At 44.5% G+C, this 19,409-nt stretch overlaps 1 protein-coding gene and 1 long non-coding RNA gene across 9 annotated transcripts in view; one reads left to right on the top strand and one right to left on the bottom strand.

Annotated features, from left to right (window-relative positions):
• The window catches only part of LOC105021377 (slit homolog 1 protein), a 106,629-nt gene that overhangs the window by 18,051 nt on the left and 69,169 nt on the right, over positions 1 to 19,409 (bottom strand). For 5 of the 8 annotated variants that reach the window (XM_010889006.4, XM_010889010.5, XM_010889012.4 and 2 more), the window contains 15 exons: positions 17,119 to 17,190; positions 13,276 to 13,347; positions 13,120 to 13,191; positions 12,448 to 12,591; positions 12,071 to 12,234; positions 10,991 to 11,014; positions 8,150 to 8,294; positions 7,649 to 7,723; positions 7,355 to 7,498; positions 6,880 to 7,023; positions 6,629 to 6,795; positions 5,279 to 5,411; positions 3,736 to 3,804; positions 3,579 to 3,650; positions 3,067 to 3,138 (listed from right to left, as the gene is read on the bottom strand). In XM_010889006.4, the coding sequence (XP_010887308.2) occupies positions 3,067 to 3,138; positions 3,579 to 3,650; positions 3,736 to 3,804; positions 5,279 to 5,411; positions 6,629 to 6,795; positions 6,880 to 7,023; positions 7,355 to 7,498; positions 7,649 to 7,723; positions 8,150 to 8,294; positions 10,991 to 11,014; positions 12,071 to 12,234; positions 12,448 to 12,591; positions 13,120 to 13,191; positions 13,276 to 13,347; positions 17,119 to 17,190 (1,569 nt within the window). The remainder of the gene's footprint in view (positions 1 to 3,066; positions 3,139 to 3,578; positions 3,651 to 3,735; positions 3,805 to 5,278; positions 5,412 to 6,628; positions 6,796 to 6,879; positions 7,024 to 7,354; positions 7,499 to 7,648; positions 7,724 to 8,149; positions 8,295 to 10,990; positions 11,015 to 12,070; positions 12,235 to 12,447; positions 12,592 to 13,119; positions 13,192 to 13,275; positions 13,348 to 17,118; positions 17,191 to 19,409) is intronic. The other 3 variants (XM_010889009.5, XM_010889011.5, XM_010889015.5) reach the window with 1 other exon arrangement.
• On the top strand, positions 632 to 7,022 carry LOC105021376. Its single transcript, XR_828824.3, has 3 exons — positions 632 to 1,572; positions 5,215 to 5,359; positions 6,882 to 7,022. It is a non-coding gene; the product is annotated as an uncharacterized LOC105021376 (long non-coding RNA).

The raw sequence follows: 19,409 nt of genomic DNA, 5'->3' as shown, positions 1-19,409 counted from the left end.
TCAGCACAACAACGATCCAAAGCACACATCCAAATCCACAAAAGCATGGCTTCACCAGAAGAAGATTAACGTTTTGGAATGGCCCAGCCAGAGCCCAGACCTGAACCCAGTTGAGCATCTCTGGGGTGAGCTGAAGAGGGCTGTGCACAGGAGATGTCCTCGCATTCTCGCAATGGACACACAATCGTTACAGACACACAGACAGGCTGATCTACCTGCCTTCTCCCTTTATTACCAGGGTTTGTCTGCTTTCTCCCTCCATTACCAGGGTTAGTCTTGCTTCTCTCTCCATTAACAAGGTTAGTCTGCCTTCTCCCTCCATTACCAGGCTGTTGTTGGTAAAGCAAATGGAAGTACGTACAGTAACAGTCAAAAGTTGAACACAATAACCCATTCACGTGTCCAAACTTTTGACTGCTACTGTATTTCCTTTCCCTATTTATCTTCTCTTTATTCTTTTTTTTCTTTTGAAAGCCTTTGTTGATCAAGAGAGTTTGGAACTTAACCTATTCCATTGTTTCTCTGTCTCACACAAAGACAGACAGAAAGACAGACAGTCTCACACACAGACAAAAGTTGAATAACCCCACCCCCCACACACACACACATCTCATACCCCATTCATGCCAAATCCAGACCTCTAGCCTGTTTGAAGCTGTGTGCGTTAATTATTTCAATTTTTTTTTACTAGTGTGTTAAGCCAAAGGTGTGTTTGTGTGGGGGTGTGTGTGAGTGTGGGTGTGTGTGTGTTTTATTAAACTTTTGGCACCTCAGTGTGCTTTCTGTGAAGGGGTGTCTAAAACCTGCCAACTTTGAACTCTGAACCCCTTTAGAGTCTTTCAGTTAAAACTGTGAAATGTCTAGCCTGAGACGTATTCTGTCTCCAACCCTCCTCCCTTCCAGAAAAGAAAGAAAGAACAAGGAACCAATTGACATTTTATAGGAGGGATTTGACTGATCAGACCAGCAGTAAAGACTTCAAAGTTTTCTTTTCAATTTTTATTTTTTTTACTCCTCTTCATCAGAAACAATGGGGTGGTCCTAAACTGGGAGAAGGGGTGTGTGTGTGTGTCTATGTGTATGTGTGATCATGCATGTGTGTTCATATATACATGAGTGTGAATGTGTGTGTGCGATCATGCGTGCGTGTGTTTATATATGTGTGTGTGTGAGTGTGTGTGTGAGGGGGCGACTGCATCCTAGGAGAGGGTATAAGTTACAAATGAAGCAGACTTATATGGCGCGTGAGTGAAGTTTACCAGGAGTCACGGACGCATGGCTTCATTAAGATCAAAGTCCACGGCTGAGAGCGGCAATACAGTTTGAACAATATCAGTCAGATGGGCTGGGATTCTGCTGGTCCCAGTCGTTGTGTTTCCTAATGATCATGGATTCTAATTCTGCAGTAAAAAGCAGCTTGGGGTAGGTCTTTGTTGTGAGCAGGGTCTGGTAAAACACATGGAAGTCTGTCAAGTGTGGGGCTGCCACAGACGGGATTCTGGAAACCGCACTCGACTTCTAGCCCAGGATTCAGCTAAAATGGCCGACAGTCTTCTGACGAGTAACATTCAGGTTTGTACATTCCTCTTTATACAGCCCATAATATTTAGCTAACCATCAGTCCCTCTGTTTTGCTTATCTCTTTCACTCTGTCTCTTTCTCATTCATTCTCTGTGAATGCCTGTGTCATTATAGGTCTCTGTCTTTCTCTGGTTCATTGTACTCAGCAGATGACTTTCTCGTTTCTCCACTTTGATAAAGAACCGGGCCTCTGAGATCACTACTTGGCCAAGGCTTCGCTGTTTCCCATCTCTCTGCCTCTCTCTCTGCCCACATCTCTCTCAGTCTTTTTCTTTCTTTCTCCCTTTCTCTCTCTCTCTTTCCTTCCATCGAGCCAGATAATATCCCATAACAATGCTATAGGTCCCAATACTCTCCTCTGTTATGGGATGCAGATGCAACGTATTATATGGAAATGTGTTACAGTGTGTGAGGAGGAATACTGCAACAGCAGCCACTCTACCCATCAATTGCAAGTCATGGTGAATCATGATTATCAGTGGATCCTTCAGCCTCTGCTGCACATCCAGTTAGACCAATGATTTTGAACTCCAGGAAAGTTACATGGCAGGTTTACAATGGCTGCTGACAGTGATGTTTGGTTTTGGTTTATGCTGTTATATCAGTTTCCTTGGTTGATTGTCCTTATATTCACAGGCTACATTTGTGCAGCCAGTGTGTCAGTGTATTGGTGTGTTAGTGTGTTAATGAGTTAGTGTGTTAATGTGTTAAGCAGTGAGGCCTGAGGGGTTGTGGCATGTGGCCAATACAACACAAGCTACAGAAATGCCATACTGCTATTATAAACCGTTTACAAACTAATTAGAGCAGTAAAAAGTGATGTTATATCATACCAGTGGTATACAGTGTAATACACCATCAGCATCCAGGACTCAAACTACCCATTAAATACTATACTGTATGTCATACTATAGCTCTATCCCTTTAATGACTGTGACATTGTTATAGGGGTTGCCATTACAGACATACAGTACAGGACTATCCCTTTAATGACTGTGACATTGTTATAGGGATTGCCATTACAGACATACAGTACAGGACTATCCCTTTAATGACTGTGACATTGTTATAGGGATTGCCATTACAGACATACAGTACAGGACTATCCCTTTAATGACTGTGACATTGTTATAGGGGTTGCCATTACAGACATACAGTACAGGACTATCCCTTTAATGACTGTGACATTGTTATAGGGGTTGCCATTACAGACATACAGTACAGGACTATCCCTTTAATGACTGTGACATTGTTATAGGGGTTGCCATTACAGACATACAGTACAGGACTATCCCTTTAATGACTGTGACATTAAAAGCAAGTTCATTGAAGTTTAGCAAAAAAACCTTTTTCGAAACATCCATTCTCTCCTTTACAACCAGACAGCCTCGCCAAAACACACTTAGCACGGACAGAAACACACACACACACACACACACACACACACACACACACACAGAGAGATAGGATAGTGAAGGTGCTCACAGTAATCGAAGGGAGCGTAGTCCACCGAAAGCCAGACTGGGAATGCAGCGCAGGGAGTTGTAACTCAGGATCCTGAAATGTGTAAGAAACAGTGATTAGAAAAGCTCTCCGGCACGTTATGGTGTGGCCGTGTAGCCTAGTGGTCAAGAACATTGGGTTAGTAAACGAAAGGCCCAGGTTCTAATCCCGACTGGACAAAGTAACAAACCATGTCATTCTTTCCCTGATCATAATGGCAGTATGACTAAGTACGAACTTTCTATGGACTAACCCAAGTCGCTCACGCACAAGGGATACCCCACTTCCATGCTCTCATAGTGAACCAATGGGCTTGTTAGTGCTCTGGTAACAAACCAACGGGCTTATTGGTGCTCTAGTAACAATCCAATGGGCTTGCTGATGCACTAGTGAAGAACCAATGAGCTTAGTAATGCTCTTATAGTGAATCATTTGGCTTATTAATGCTGTCATAGTGAACTGATGGGCTTAAAATAAAGCATATGAATACTTACAGCGTGGTGAGCTGGGTCATGTTGGAGAAGGAGGAGTTGGTGAGAGAGTTGATCTTGTTGTTGCTAAGGTCTCTGAAAGGACGCAGAACTCCTGGTTAAATCACATTGACAAATAACATTGGATAAATAGAAAGGCTGTTCAAGAAGACCCACTTACACCAATTGAAGGTATTTAAAGGTAGACAGCTCCTTTGGCACCACGCTGAACTGGTTTCCATCTAGGTATCTGTGTGGAGAGAAACACATAGTTTAACAGCTGGGTGAAAAGAGAGACCGAGCTTTTCCAAAGCTACAGAGGGAGGAGAAGGGCATGGCCAGATCATTAAGCCCAACGGCTCCATCAGACTGCACGGTTCCCGCTAAAACGCCCTGCAGCTCGTTCCGGCAGTCACCCCACCCCATCTGTCAAAGGGATGGGGTGCAGCACTACCCTCAAGTCCCGCCGCGACATCTCTGCCTTCTGCTGTTCTTCTGCTGTTCTTCTGCTGTTGGTCCATGCTGAACCTCTCCCCCTTGAGGTTGAAGACCCAAATCCTTAACATTCCTATAAAGTGTTATCTCCTACGATGTCGGGTGAGTGGACAATATTACAGAGAAAACTAAGAAGGCATACAAGCGGATGTACCACTTGAAGCAGCTGAAAGAAATTCTTCAAGTCAATCCCTTTAAATCCCGTCATCTGTAGACTCCATCTTCACCTCTCAACATTGTCTGTTTTGGATGTGTTTGCTTGCTTCAGTGCAATGTCTTGTACGATCAGCAGAAAGGGTCAACAACTGCCTCCTGACCTCTTTCAAGTTCCAACATGACTCCAGGACACCGAAGTGTTTGGTACAGATCCTCAGTGGGTATAAGGCATAGGATGGAGATGGGGTAATAACTGCGGAGTGTTATATGGGCGAAGATGGTTTGTGTACTTGTGTGTGTACACCCTTGTTTGTGTGTGTGTGTTTATCGATCAGAAGCCTAGATACTGCTGAGTGTAATATCACTTTGTAAACAAAAGAAGTAAAGATTTTCCCAAAGCCCGTCGATACATACAATCGTGTTTAACCACAATTAGACCGTGAAAAAAGAGGAGTGGCCAGAATGTTCTATGGGTCCAGTCCCGGCTGGTAACTTAACTCCCACACAATTTGGGACATCGATAGATTATGATCTCCATGCACATCCGACCAATGTGAAGTTAAAAGTTGGCATCGATTGTTGTCAACATGTTCAGTGGAACGTTGTGCTTGAATGCAAGGTTCCAGTAGTTTGACTAATGACATGTTGGAGCATCAAACCTTCCGGAAGAACAGATGAAAGCACGGGACACCTGGTCACACCTGGTCACACCTGCTAGAACAATGACAGGCTCTCCGTAGAGAAGTGGAGGAAAGTTCCAGACCTATCCCAACAAAACCTGCTCATTAAAACCAATACACACATTCCTTGGCCCCGGAATCGAGAGTGACATCAGTGTTGGGCCTGAGTGCCTCTGGGAACAGAAAAGAATGCCTGAGAGAAGAAGTACAAAATGTATTTCTCTGTATCTCTATTCCTTTCTCTTTCTTACTCTCTCTCTGCGCCTCTCTTAATCTCTCTCTGCCTGCATCTGTAACATTAATTTGCTACATTTTTCTCCTGTCCTTAGAGTTCAACCGGATTTTCTCCCTAAACATTTGGACTGATGTTTGTTGTCCCGGTGTGGAACTCACAGCTCGGTGACGTTTCTGGGGATCCCTTTGGGAAGCACGCGGAGGTGTTTGTTACTGCAGCGCACCACCGTCTCCAGACAGGTGCACTCACTGGGACACTGAGGCCTTGGCACGCAGCTCATCGTCTCCACGCCTGGGGACATAAGAAGGAGCGGTGGGGGGGGGGGGGGTGATTCAACCGGCTACAAGGCAACACACCTAAAAACATAGACACGCAGTTATCACCAACGACTGATCGAAGTCTAACAACAAAACAGGCTGAGGGGCAGAGAATAGGGAGGGAGAGGGGGAGGTAAAGGAGGGGGGAGAGAGAGGGGGAGAGACACAAAGACAGAAAGGGTGAGAGAGGGTGAGACAAAAGGAGATGGAGAGTAGGAGAAAAACAAAGGGAGACAGAGGAATAGAAATACAGAGGAGACAGAGATACAGAGTGATAGAGACAGGTGGAAAAAGACCTTGGTGAAAGAGACCTTTCACCAAGGAGAGTGATGGTTTCCGAGAGGGACCCAGACCGAGAGGGACCCAGGTGACAGAACTGAACTACACCGTACAGCATTTAAATGTGAAGGACAGAACGAAGCAAACAAATATAACTGCAGACAGAAGAGTAAATAATGAGCTGGGGGAGGAGGACAAAAAGGGAGATGTCAAGGAAAGGAGAGCCTCCAATTGTCAGACTAATGTGATATTGATCACAGGGACAAAATAGGATGAAGAGAGAGAGAAGGGAGGAGAGAGAAAGAGACAGAGCTAGTATTCATTTTCAGGAGCCAGCAGCTTCGTTTGTCAACAGAGTCAACAGCTCAATAGCATCACTCAGCCGCAATCGACCAAAGGCTTAGGTACTGCTGAGTGTGTGTGTGTATTAGTGTGTGCATCGACCAGAAGCCTAGGTACTGCTGAGTGTAAAATCACTTGGTAAACAAAAGAAGTAAAGATTTTCCCAAATCCGTCGATACCTACACAGTCTCGTTTAACCACCTTTTGACTTTGAAACAAAGAGGAGTGGCCAGAACGTTCTATCGGTCCAGTCCCGGCGGGCTAACTTACCGCCCACGCAATTGTGGGCATCAATAGATTATTATCTCTCTCTTAAAGGGACAGTAACTCCAAGTGTTCTCTCAAGTGTTACGGAAAGTAAAAAGTGGAAGGTAAAAACTTTAGAACTCGTGTCGATATCCACCAATATAAAATAAATATATATATATCATTCCGACTATTTTCCAGAAGTGTTACTATATTGTATGTTGTCTAAACAGGGATGAAGAGCATCATTGCTGCTCTTCACTGGTCAGTTTTGTATAATCGAGTCCCGCTAGGCAGAAACGAAACCAATTCTACTTAATTTACCGTCTTCACAGCGGAAGTCAGGGAGCGCCACATCCTGTAGCGGGATCTCTTTGAGGAAGGCAGGGCGCTGACATCGAGGGTTGCCAGTGACGATCTTCCTGCTCCTCAGCCAATCCCCAAGCCAGGCCAATCGACAGTCACAGTTGAAGGAGTTAGCCAGGAGGTTACTGACAGAGAGAGAGAGACAAAGTGGCAAACTTAACTACTTGCAGCATTTGCGTGTTAACTTACATGGTGTGTTGGTGTCTTACAGTGTGGACAGTGTCTGAAGAGTGTCGAAGGCTCCCGGAGTGATGGTGGTCAGCTGGTTGTCATAAAGAGACAGCAGACGAACGTTGTACAGCCCGGTGAAACTGTTATTATGGATACAGCTGATCTTGTTGTTCCTCAACATTCTGGAATCCAGATTAAAAGATTCACAAACAGATTCATTGACCACGTGAAGAGATATGAAACATATTGGAATAGTTTACCATCAAACATTACATGACAATAAATGTTAGTCTTAGTAAAGTACATGACTGATTCTGTGTTACTGTGTGTATCGTCTCTTTAAAACAGTAAGGGACTTGACTGATTCTGTGTTACTGTGTGTATCGTCTCTTTAAAACAGTAAAGTACATGACTGATTCTGTGTTACTGTGTGTATCATCTCTTTAAAACAGTAAGGGACATGACTGATTCTGTGTTAGTAAGTGTGTGTGTGTGTGTGTGTGTGTGACTGACAGCATGCGTAGTCCCTCCAGTCCTTTGAACATTCCACTGCGGACAGAGTCCAGTTGATTGGCAGTGAGGTGAAGTTCATTGACAGACCCCGCCCCCTCGAATGCTCCATCTTCGATTTCTGTGATTTTATTGTTGCTTAGGTTACTGGGAGTAAATAAATAAACATATAAGCAATTAGATGAAGAAGAAGAAAAAAAATCACTTTGACAAAAGAACACCAGAGAGCATTTGTGACACAGTTCTTTGTCTAATTAAGGAAGATATCATAGCCACAACATGAAACTCCATACTTACATCTTTTTGAGCTGGGAGAGGGTCTTGAAGACACCTGTAGCTTCGAGTGTGGTGATCTCATTGTTGTTCAGACGACTTGGGGGAGAGAGGAGAATCGCAATGTGGTCAGAATGACACAGAGGTCCCATCAACATAGCAAAGAGTCCTGAATAAGATACATCATGGATGTGTAGACGAGTGACGCACAGTGTCCAAATGTCTTCCAGTTTAAGGTCAAGAACACATGTCAATTTGTTTGTTTTAACATTTCAGTGGTAGAAGATGGGATGTGTGTGCGTGTTTGTGTGTGTGAGGGAGAGAGAGAAAGAGTGCATTCTTACGTTTTATATGTAGAAGCTCAGATGTGAGTGTCTATGTGTGTCGGGGTGAATGCCTGTGTTTTTACAGTCCAGTGGTAGAAGCTGGGACGTGTGTCTATGTGGAGTGAATGTGTGTGTTCTCACAGTTCAGTGGTAGAAGCTGGGACGTGTGTCTATGTGGAGTGAATGTGTGTGTTCTCACAGTTCAGTGGTAGAAGCTGGGACGTGTTCTGGTATCTTGTTCAGACGGAGGTTGGAACAGTCAACCACGTTGGACTCACAGCGACATTTGGGAGGGCACACAGGATCACTGTTACAGTCGTTATTCAGGCGGCTGTCCTCTGTGCCTGTAGAGACACGACACACACTAAGAAAAAAAAAAACCTGAAACACACAACCAACCCTACGTCTACCTGAAACTGGAGACACAGTGCGCGTAGGACGGGAGGGGGGGAGAGCTGTCGGAGAGGATTTGGGCAGTGTAGCAGAGAGGACTACAGAGAACAGGCCAGGGAGGACGTGAAGTGTTTCAAGGGGTGAGAGAATAAGAGAGTAAGAGACGAAAATGAAATAACGTCAGGGCCATTTGGTGGAGAGGTGGCTACGGAGGTGAGCAAGACAGGTGGCCAACGAAAGGGGAGTGGATGGGGACTTGGGGAACACGAGTGTGACGAAGATGAGAGCTGAAGGCAAGGAGAGAGTACGGGTGGCGTGGTGGGGGAGGGAGGGAGGGGCGGAGGGATTCAGAGATAACATCAGGGGTTTGTGAATTTCTACCTCGGCTTCCCTCCCTCTCTCCGTCTATGAATAGAGTTTACGTGACAGAGGGGCCTGGAGCTGGTTACATCACAACTACTCAATAATGGAGAAGACCTAGCTGCCTCCGAACGTGGGTGTGTGTCTCGTCCAAAGACGACGGGCCGGTGTTCTTTTGTTAGTTAGTGCTCCGTGTCCTGTGCTCCATGGCACTCGCACGACAGCCCCTACAGGGTGACATCATCGGGCCACGGTTAGGCGCGGAGCACCCAGGGCCACAGGCAACTGGGGCCAACTCAATACACCCAGGAAAGGGTGGACACGTCGAAGACTGTCAAAAGGCATGCTGGAGGGTGTTCAAGGAGACCTCGCTGCTTTGACCGTTTGCTCAAAAAGAGATTTACGACGACTATCTAGCGGTCGTGTCAGAGGTAAACATGCTCAGCTAGCCAGTAGATTATTCAGGTTGCCTTCTGATGCTGTCTGAGTGCGAGCGTGAGTCCCTGAAACATTTCTTTCTTGTCAGCCATTCTATGTCAGCCATTCTATGTCAGCCATTCTATGTCAGCCATTCTTTGCTCTGCTTCTATAAAGAAAGGCTATTTTATTTAGCCTTGTGACAAACCACTCACACAGACAGGAAGTCTAATGATGCTCATTAAGAGAGTGTTTACATCACTAGTGAGAACAGAAAGCGTCATAAGACTTCAGTCCTGGTCCATGTGGGTCTTCCTTCACACAGCAGTGTGGAGACTTACACATTACTAGAGAGAGTCAAAGGCTAAAACAAGGAGTCACCTGGGTTTGCAGAACCATTGCCATAGCGTGTGAACTTGCACTGTCATGTAAAAGGCGCACCTTGCAGGATTGTGGCCGCCAGTCGCTGGAAAACTGCACTGCACAGAACGTTGATACAGTTCTGACACAATTGTCTTCACACATGCAAAACTCTGGGGGGGGGGGGCTCAATCGGAAATCTGGTGCATGCTACCTGGAAAGGGGGCGTCGCGAACATGCCAGTGGAAAATAGAACATTTATGGAAATGATTATGCAAACTAAGATAAGTCTATCTAGCATTTTATACCGTCTCTTGTAATGTAAAGGAGCCCTAATTCATCATATTGCTGTGTACAGGAAGACACAGACACACACACAGACACACACACAGACACAGACACAGAAGCAGACAGACACACACAGACAGACACACACACAGACACACACACAGACACAGACACAGAAGCAGACAGACACACACAGACAGACACACACACAGACACACACACAGACACAGACACAGAAGCAGACAGACACACACAGACACACACACACACACACAGACGCACACACAGACACAGACACACACAGACACACACAGACACACACACAGGCAATGACTGAATTCTAATGATGCTCATTACAGGGCGAAGTGGAAAAAACTGAAGGAAATGTCATTTCCTGGTACACAGGAAACAATGAAAGTTTCAGGATGTTCTTTGATGTAGCAGTGACTTCATTTCACTCAGACATGAGTAGTGAGAGAGAATTGTTTGGCAGTATGTAGATGTTTCATTTTAATAGAAGTTTCGCTGTTTAGTATTCTACACTCCAATTATTCAGAGAATAAAACATGGAATTCCATTGTTTCTGTGAGTGTGTCATTATTATTTGAAGATGACAGATCTGGCATTCATTGGACTTCCCTTTGATCATACCAAAGAATGTCCATTTGATTTGCCCACCAATGATAGCCCTGTATTTCTCTGACACTCACACATTCTCAGCTCATTTAATCCTGTAGATATTTTCTCTAAAGTGCTCTTGTTCAGCACTGCAGAGAAATCTGCTGATAGGAATCTGGGTCCTCTGGTGGGCTTTATTTTCTTTAGCTTTTACTGATAGAGGAGACACTTTCTTTTCATTCCACAGACTCTTACATTCATTCCGAGTCACTCTCACCCTGTCAACCGTGTGCCTGCACCCCCCACCCCCACCCCCCCCACCCTCCCCACACACACACACACACACTGTGTTTGTGCCAAAGCAAAGAAGGCTTTCCTGCCGAGTCTTTATCAGAGTCATTCTGAGTCCTGCAAACAGAGGAAAGGAACCAGGCCAGACAAGAAAACACACAAATTACGGTAAAACAAAAAGCTCCACGGTTAACCCATACCACGGACGATTAAAACGAAAGAGTTTGAGAATGTCTCAGACACAGAGCGGCGGGGCGGGACAGAGATGAAAAGCCAGAGAGAACGTATGACAGCGTGACCGTGAGCCACTCACCTGGGATGAAGTATTGTTCCTTGGCTGTGATGGAAACAAGAGAGAAGCAACGATGTCAGTCAAACGGAGTCATATATACGGACACGTGTGTATATATGACAACATGAGGTGACGGCCCCTGTAACGGCACTGCTGAGACAAACGTGACAAGGCTATGGAGTAACTATGGAGAGCCTGAGGATTAAGATGATGCAAGGCAGGAACACACATCAACACAGGGCCTCGTAAGTGCGTACATAACACCGCGGCTGGGCAGACTTTAGATTGCAAACCAGCGTGGGCGATTGTAGAGCATAGAAAGAGGATTGCCGCACTGCCAAAGCCCCCCCGGCAGATAGACAGCCAGACACATAAATTATAGCATACCCCATGACTATTAGGAAAAGGAGCAGGAGCAGGACAGTGACAAGGTGGGTAGGGCAAAGCCTGAAACCCATTACATCTAGCGGGCATGGAAAATGGGTCGGGGGGAAGAGAGACGATGTGGCGATGAGGGATTAGGAGTGGGCATGGAGCGGGCAGGGATGCAGGGGTATTTGAGGTTGGCACAGACACAGGGGTAGGGCTGGAAGGAACTGACACACGGGCAGAAACCCCATCTCCAGCGCCAGCCTTGCCCAGTGATGTCAGCCTCACTACGTGTTTATGTGCTATAAAACCTGCTGGAGGATGGAGGGATGAATGATCAGCAACTAAATGAAAAGCCTTGGCAAATGATACTGACCGATCCCAGCTGTAAATAGAGGGAGAATGAAAGACAGAGAAAGATAGAAAGAGAGAGAGAGGGAGAGAAAGGGAGAGAGAGAGGAAGAGAGGGAGAGGGAGAAAGAGTGGGCCTCCAGTTTGTCTGAAGCAGTATTGATTAGTCTGGCCAGAGCTGGCTGGGTATATGGGTAGTATTTAAGAGTTAGTGAGCACACAGCAAATCTCTAAGGGGGGAGAGAGAGAGAGGGTGAGAGAGGGAGATGCAGGACAACGAGGCTGGGGGGAGAATGGGAGTAACGGGAGGAGGTCACTGAAGGAGAGACAGATGGAGATATACAGTGGATAGATACAGCACACACAGATGCCAGTCATTACCAGAGCAGCGGAACTTCTTGCTCTTGATCTGCCCGATGCGTTTGTTGGCCAGTCGTCTGGGGCTGGCACAGCGGGCACCGCTGGTCTCTATGGGGTTGGACCTCAGGTAGTCCGCCAGCCACTTCAGGTTACAGTCACAGATGAATGGGTTCTGGGCCAGGTGACTGGAAGGAGGGAGTACAGACATGAAACAATACGAAGTCTGACTGCGTGTGTGTGTGTGTCTGTGTGTGAACATGTTGGCACGTGAGTGAATGCACGAACACGTATGAATGCGAGTGTGCACGTGCCATAGCACTCGTGTGTGTGAGAGTTTTTGAGCGAAGGCGTGTGTGTGTGTCAGTGTGAGAGAGTGTGTGTGTGTTTGTCTAACTCACAGTGTCTGTATAGCTCTGAGGGAAGCGAAGGTGCCCTTGGCCACAGTTTGGATCTTGTTGTCATAGAGAGACAGTAGAGAGAGGTTCTGCAGGTCGGTGAAGGCATTGGCCCGGACACAGTGGATCTTATTGGCATTCAACAACCTGAGGGGGGGGGGGCAATAATCAATGCAAACAGAATGTCACTTTCCAAGGATTATAAACACTGTGCTTTGAATCTCGAATGCTGATTGGCTGATAGCCGTGGTATATGTAAGCAATAAGGCATGAGGGGGTGTGGTATATGGCCAATATAGCATTCAGAATCAGCTATGTCTACACATAGGAGGAACTTGACTTCGGATTATACAGGCTCATGATGTGCTTACTCATTAAAAAACTTAAACAAAGAGTCACCGACTGCAATATACAGCACACATTAATACACACAATAAGCCAAAACAATAACATAGTAAGACTGATGAGACAATGAGTGCAATGAGCAGGGTATAAATTGCTAGAGCTGTTCTAAGGCATACGTGGTATCAGACTTTGGGTATGACATCACATAACTTTTTACTGCTGTAATTATATGAAAACCGGTTTCGAAGAGTGCGCCATGGCAAAGCAGTGTGTATTGTGCATAAACGTCACACCTTCGTTCTTTATTACCTAAATAACAAGTCTACTTACAGGAGCTGCAGTGCATAAAGTCCGTCAAACACTCCTTTGGGAAGCTCTGTGATCTTATTCCCATACAGGACACTGGAAAAGATCAATTGATTCATATATTAATCAATCAAACAACAAGCAGGGTGAATTCACTCATGTGTTGTACTGGAGGCTCACAGTGAGTTGAGGGATCTCAGGCCCTGGAAGGCATCCGGAGCTATCTCTGCTATCTGGTTATTACTCAGGTCTCTGGTGGGGAGAGGGACAGTGGGTTAGAAACAGCCTCAGTAGCACTGTTGTCAGATTTCTTTTTTTACTGGGGCAATGACAGAACGTTGTGTTAATTAATGATAAAAACAAATGCAAATAATGTTTTCATAAGTGAGGCTAATTTCACCAAAAATGTCCCCAAGGCACAGATTGTACAATTCAACTGTCTCCATAAACTCAAACAGAGACATAGGTGGGAGCTTGGTTTTTTGGACACTAGAATCTAGTAGAAACCCTGTTCTGCACTGGACAACAAATCACATTATTAGGGCGGAGACATAAGGATCTCATCATTATCTCCAATATCTCTACTGAGACATAAATTGTTATTCAAGTTTCCATTCCAAGACTTTGGAAAGCAGCCAATGATTTAAGGTAAGTTGACAACGCTATTATTGGTGTGCAGGGCTGGGGTCCAGATGGAAATGGCTGTCTCTGTAGATGCCTGTCTTTAATAGGATTCACAGACTTCTGCCCACAAGCTAACCACAGAGTGGTGTTTGTGTGTGTGTGTGTGTGTGTGTTAATGGAGTCTACAGTGAACTCTAGTCAACTGCATGTCTTTAAAGGAAAATTGCTGCGTGGTCTTTAAGATGTGAAATTATCCCATTTGAGGCCGATGTTAAACAAAGTGCTAAATAAGTGGCTATTTGTCTTTTTTCAAATGCCTGGTGTTTCCTGGAGAACAGACAAGTGAATGAGGAGGCGGGTGCAGCGTCTGATCTCAGAGACACACTCCTTTCATGGGAATAGGTTGGTTACGTGCATGAATCCTTTAATACATTCTGTGAAATCATTTTGGATGAAATGTTATTTTCCTCAGGCATACTAAGACAGAAAATACACATGTAATATGACTGAAAATGACAATGTGGTTTTAGAAGATGCAGACAGATGCTACTTATAAAAAATGTTGACATTTGAGATATTATCTCCGGGCATTTCCACAAGATTAGGGTAAAGGTGCCCTAAGAGTCAAAATTGTAGAGCGTCTTTAGAGCACAGAGCCTTTACAGAATAGAGTCAGTAGAGCAAAGAGTAAGTAGAGCAGAGAGTCTTTAGAGCACAGAGTCTTTAGAGCACAGAGTCATTAGAGCAGAACTTGAATAATAGAATAGAATGATTAGAGCATAGGTTCATTAGAACAGAGGGTCATTAGTGCAGAGTCAGTACAGCAGAGAATCAGGAGAGTAGAGAGTCATTATTGCAGAGTCAGTAGAGAAGATTCCGTAGAGCAGAGTCTGTTGAGTAGACAGTCATTAGTGCAGAGTCAGTACAGCAGATAATGAGTAGAGCAGAGAGTCAGTAGAACAGAGAGTCAGTAAAGCCGAGAGTCAATAGAGCAGAGAGTTAATAGAGCAGAGGGTCAGTAGAGCAGAGAGTCAATAGAGCATAGAGTCAATAGAGCAGAGGGTCAGTAGAGCCGAGAGTCAGTAGAGCCGAGAGTCAGTAGAGCCGAGAGTCAGTAGTGCAACTGGTGGAGGGTTTGACTTGATATAATTTCTGGGGAGTACATTGATATGAATTCTGAAAATAAAGTCAAATATTTGGTGATTTGCATTTCTGTAAGACAGAGCAACATTATGCCATGTTGTTTTCTAGTTGAGAGCATTACAGGGAAAATTGACAAGTTCCTCCAGCCTCTATCGTCTAAAAAAGGGGAATTGCAGAAACAATGTATTTTCAACTCAATGAAGCCTTCACAGCAAACTACACAACAGCTATCCAGCAATAACGTTTGGTTTGGAATGATCCTTTTCATATCACACTTGTGGTATAAGGATAACACAGAAACAAACAATATTTGTATGTGTCCTATTGTAGTAGTGCAGGAAGAGACAGTGCTCCCTACATTTAACCTAGAAGAGGCAACCATTAGCTTAGCGTTTTAGTTTGGTACACAAAGTTTTGTTCTGACTTCACATTTTCATAGCCTATTCTGTAGAAAGTTGGGATAGGACTCCAGTGGAATACTTATATAATCATGTGTTATTGTTGCACGCAATTCACTGAGTTTATATATAACCAAACAGTGGCGAGTTGAGCAGTTTATATACATTTTTAATAGCTTATTCTGTCCATGAAATAACCATAACTGAGCGAACAAATGCTTTTTGTGTCCAGTATGTGTCTGGGGCTAATGGCTCGGACAGAGATTTATGGGTAGATTACTATAAAGTAGCTAACTTGATACTTTGATGGCGCGATTATGTGAAAGAGAAATATATCAGTTTTCTTTTCAGCTGCATATCAGACGGTGTATTCCTCCATCGCTTGAAAGCGATGCTTATATTTATTTGAGTTGTCTCCAGAGCTTAATCACAATTTCTTTGAGACTGGCAATGCACAACGACCCGAACAAAATGAACAAGAGAAAATCATCGGGAAGACACATTATCCACTGAGCTGACAACAACAAATGACTGACAACAACAAATTACTGATGTGGTACTCCATTTCAAATATTATCTTTCTGCAATACCCTGTATGTTCTAATGAGCATTTGTCTCCTTTTGAATGGTGGAAATCTCACAAATGTCTCCTTTAACGGATGATTAAATGTTTCTTTTCAACAACCTGCCAACTGAAAGCAGCTTTGAAAAGCTTGCCTTAACTAGAAGGTAAAACATTTCAGAGGTAATAAAATGTTGACAGTTCTTTCAATAACTTTTTATAAATTCCATGTTCGATTTTGAGAATCGTCTAGTTGCTATACCTGGATTTAGTAAAAACCCAGGGAAATTACTAAAAGTTCCTGCAATCCTTCGAGGGAACCCCACGTTGATATGTGGGCCAGCTAAACAGGGCCACGGTCAGAGATAGGTTGTGTTAGTATGATGACACAGTGGGTCAGGCCTATTTTGATAACAGAGATCGGTTAAAGATCTGCAGTAGTCTGTCTTCTTACAGTGGGCTAATAAGGACTCATTCTAGCTCCGATATCATTCCTATCATATCATGTCATATCCATTATAAAATCATATCTAATATCATGTCATATCATTTTAACATAGTATAGTTTTCATTAACATACCATAACCATTAGCATATAATGTATCCATTATCATACCATAAGCAATATTATACCGTATTATTTCAATTACAATATCACACCCATTATCATATCACATCCATTACAATATCACACCCATTATCATATCACATCCATTACAATATCACACCCACTATCATATCACATCCATTACAATATCACACCCATTATCGTATCACATCCGTTATCAGTTCTGCTACATTGTGCCTACGCAGACCAATAGTAGACAGCACTGAAACATGACTGAGCAGTGCTATTACAGGGCAGTGCTGTGTTTCAGCTACCTTCAGTAGGCAGGCAGAAGCAGGCAGAAACACCCTAACATCACCCATTCCATCCTGCTCTTTAGCATGACCAGAATAGTCTGGCTTCTGACATGAAACTGAGAAGGTAAGATTGACAGGTTTTACTTTGATTGAAGCCGTGTGCACTTTGGCCAGACAACCGAGCGCATTGTCAGCATTTCAGCAGTTCTTTTTTTAGGCGAAGTCGGTCGGTTTGGGAAATGAGGCTAAGTAGAGGAGACTCCATTCTGTTGTTTTAGCTTTAGACCTGGTGTATTTACAGTACATCTGTTATTTAACGTTGGAGGACGTGTGGAGAGGACTTCAGCCCTGCATCTAAAGCACTCACATCCATGCGTCAGCCTTGGGGGAAGTGTAGTTTGAGTGTTTCAGACCTCGAAAATATATACTTACATTCTGCGCAGCTTCTTGTAGGGAGAGAAGGCGCCTGGAGGAACTGACTTTATTCCATTCTGCTCCAGGCGACTAGAAAGAAACAGGACAGAAAGGGGAGAGGAGACACGGAAACAAATCTGATATGTGTTTCTAGAGTTGGTAAATCAAGCAACAAAGATCACTATAGCAACAAAGCCTTGTTGTCATACATCACCACTAACTCATGGTAATTGATCAGGTGGTGACAACATCCTTAATCCACAATCCATAGGTCGTCTGTGTGTTTGTGTGTGTGTGTGTGTGTGTGTGTCTGTGCTTGGGTCTGTTGTCTGTGCACATGCCTCTCTTCCTGTCCTGTATGTGAGTCAAAACATCTTGTGTAGAACAATAAACAGGTGTGGAGGAGAGAGGAACTGGGAGAAACACAGAGGAACACGAAGAATGTTTGGCTCAGACAGAGAACACACACAAACACACACGTCAATCACTCCGTACAGGAATGTAAGTGGAGGGACCGACAACAGAACAATGCATTGTGTATGGAACAGCACGAACGCGCACACACACACACACATGCAGAGCCACACGTGCACACACACCATAATAGTGGAAACTGAGAGTCAGAGACGTATTGTAATCAGTCTCAGATGTTCAGGAGAAATAGGCCTTGAGAGGCCGTCAGTACTGGGCTTGGAATCCTATTAGTATGTTTGGTGTTGTGTGTGTGTGTTCGGGTGGCAATGTGTGTGTGTGTGTGTGTGTGTCTGAGCACGGGTGTGGTTGAGTGCCTGTTGTGGCAGGGCCTCCAGTCAGCTGTCTCTCCCCAACACTGATCTGCAATAGGCCGCTAACCACTCCCAGGCTCATTAAGGCCACTTTAAAGGCTGTCAACTAACCTACAGATAAACAGCCACTTCTGGGCCTGTGTGAGGCTGGAGCTGTTGCTCTCCCCGGGATATGGGGCTCTGGATGTGTGTCTGGCCAGGGGTTGTGGGATTGGCCTGGGATAGGGCTCGGCTGGTAATGGATCACACTGTTTCAGCCTTTTTCCCGAACAGGTCCAGGGATAAAACCAGTGTTTCAGACATATTTAAAAAAAATGTCACCAGTGTTTCAGTCTTATTTGAAAACACGTCTGGGAATATTTTCACTGTTTCAGGACCACATTGTTTAGATAAATGTCCCATGCATGTAACAACATAGAACAACAGGTCACTTTGTCACACACTCAGAAAGATTTCGAACAACAAAGCAAGTCCCCAACTATATTCACTTGTCCAGCTGGATTTTAATATACGTCTAATTTGATCAAATATGATTGTAACCTGGCCAGATACACAGAGTGGACAGCTTGAGACTGTAGAGATTTGGTCAGAGTGTGATTGGTCTGGACAGGATAAATCCCACATGTTTTTAATGGTTTTAATGCTGTGGGATTCTGTTACTGCATCCTGACCAGAGTACATTTTAACGACAACTCCACCCACTATGTTTCCACTTGGAGTGTGTCAGTGCGTGTCTCCGTGCGTGTGTCCATGCATGTGTCCGTGCATGCGTCCTTACGCGCATGCGCGGGTGCGTGTGCGCCCATTCACAGGGGGTAAATTATTTATGTGTTATTGCATACTCAAAGATTTTCCCGCAATAATAATGTTTTTTTTTTTCTTCATATATTTAATTGAAGTTCTGATTCAATTTTGGGGGCTTCCAGCTAGAGCTGTATAATTGACATTCTTAGGATAGCTGTGATTACAGACCAAAGATTACTGCGGTAGTCATATTGGCTGAGAGTGTGTGTGTGTGTGTGTGTGTGACATCTTTGTGGTCTCATTGATCCCACATTGAGTCATTGTGTTTTGCCAAGTGGCTTTAGTTCCTTCTCTCATCATCTGTCTGGACCGGAAGATCTCAGGATGCTGCAGAAAACACTGTTTCTCTGAGATTGATTGTGAGTCTGCGAGAGTGTCTCGGTATTACAAAATCATTCATTCACCGCTCTATCCCCCCTGTCCAATTCTGCACTGTGACAAACACCTCAGGTGATAAGACATGGGCTTATGGCGAACAAAGGCACAGGGGAATCAGTCAGGGCACAGACAAAAATGCACACACATATTGATTCCTCTGTCCTTCGTCACAGGACTGTGGCCTCTATTAATCCTTTTCCAATCAACCAACAAAAGGAACCATCTCCATAAAGAGCCATGACATGAAGAATCAATGTCTGCCAGTCTGCCCGTTCATCAGGTGACTGTCTCTGTGCGTGCACAGCCAAAATCAATAGCTCTAATCCCATTCATTAGGCTATG

Source organism: Esox lucius, chromosome 6 (assembly GCF_011004845.1).
Source record: "Esox lucius isolate fEsoLuc1 chromosome 6, fEsoLuc1.pri, whole genome shotgun sequence".
NCBI lineage: Eukaryota > Metazoa > Chordata > Actinopteri > Esociformes > Esocidae > Esox > Esox lucius.
Note: the sequence above shows the minus strand (reverse complement) of the source record. Positions and strands in the feature narration are given on the sequence as shown.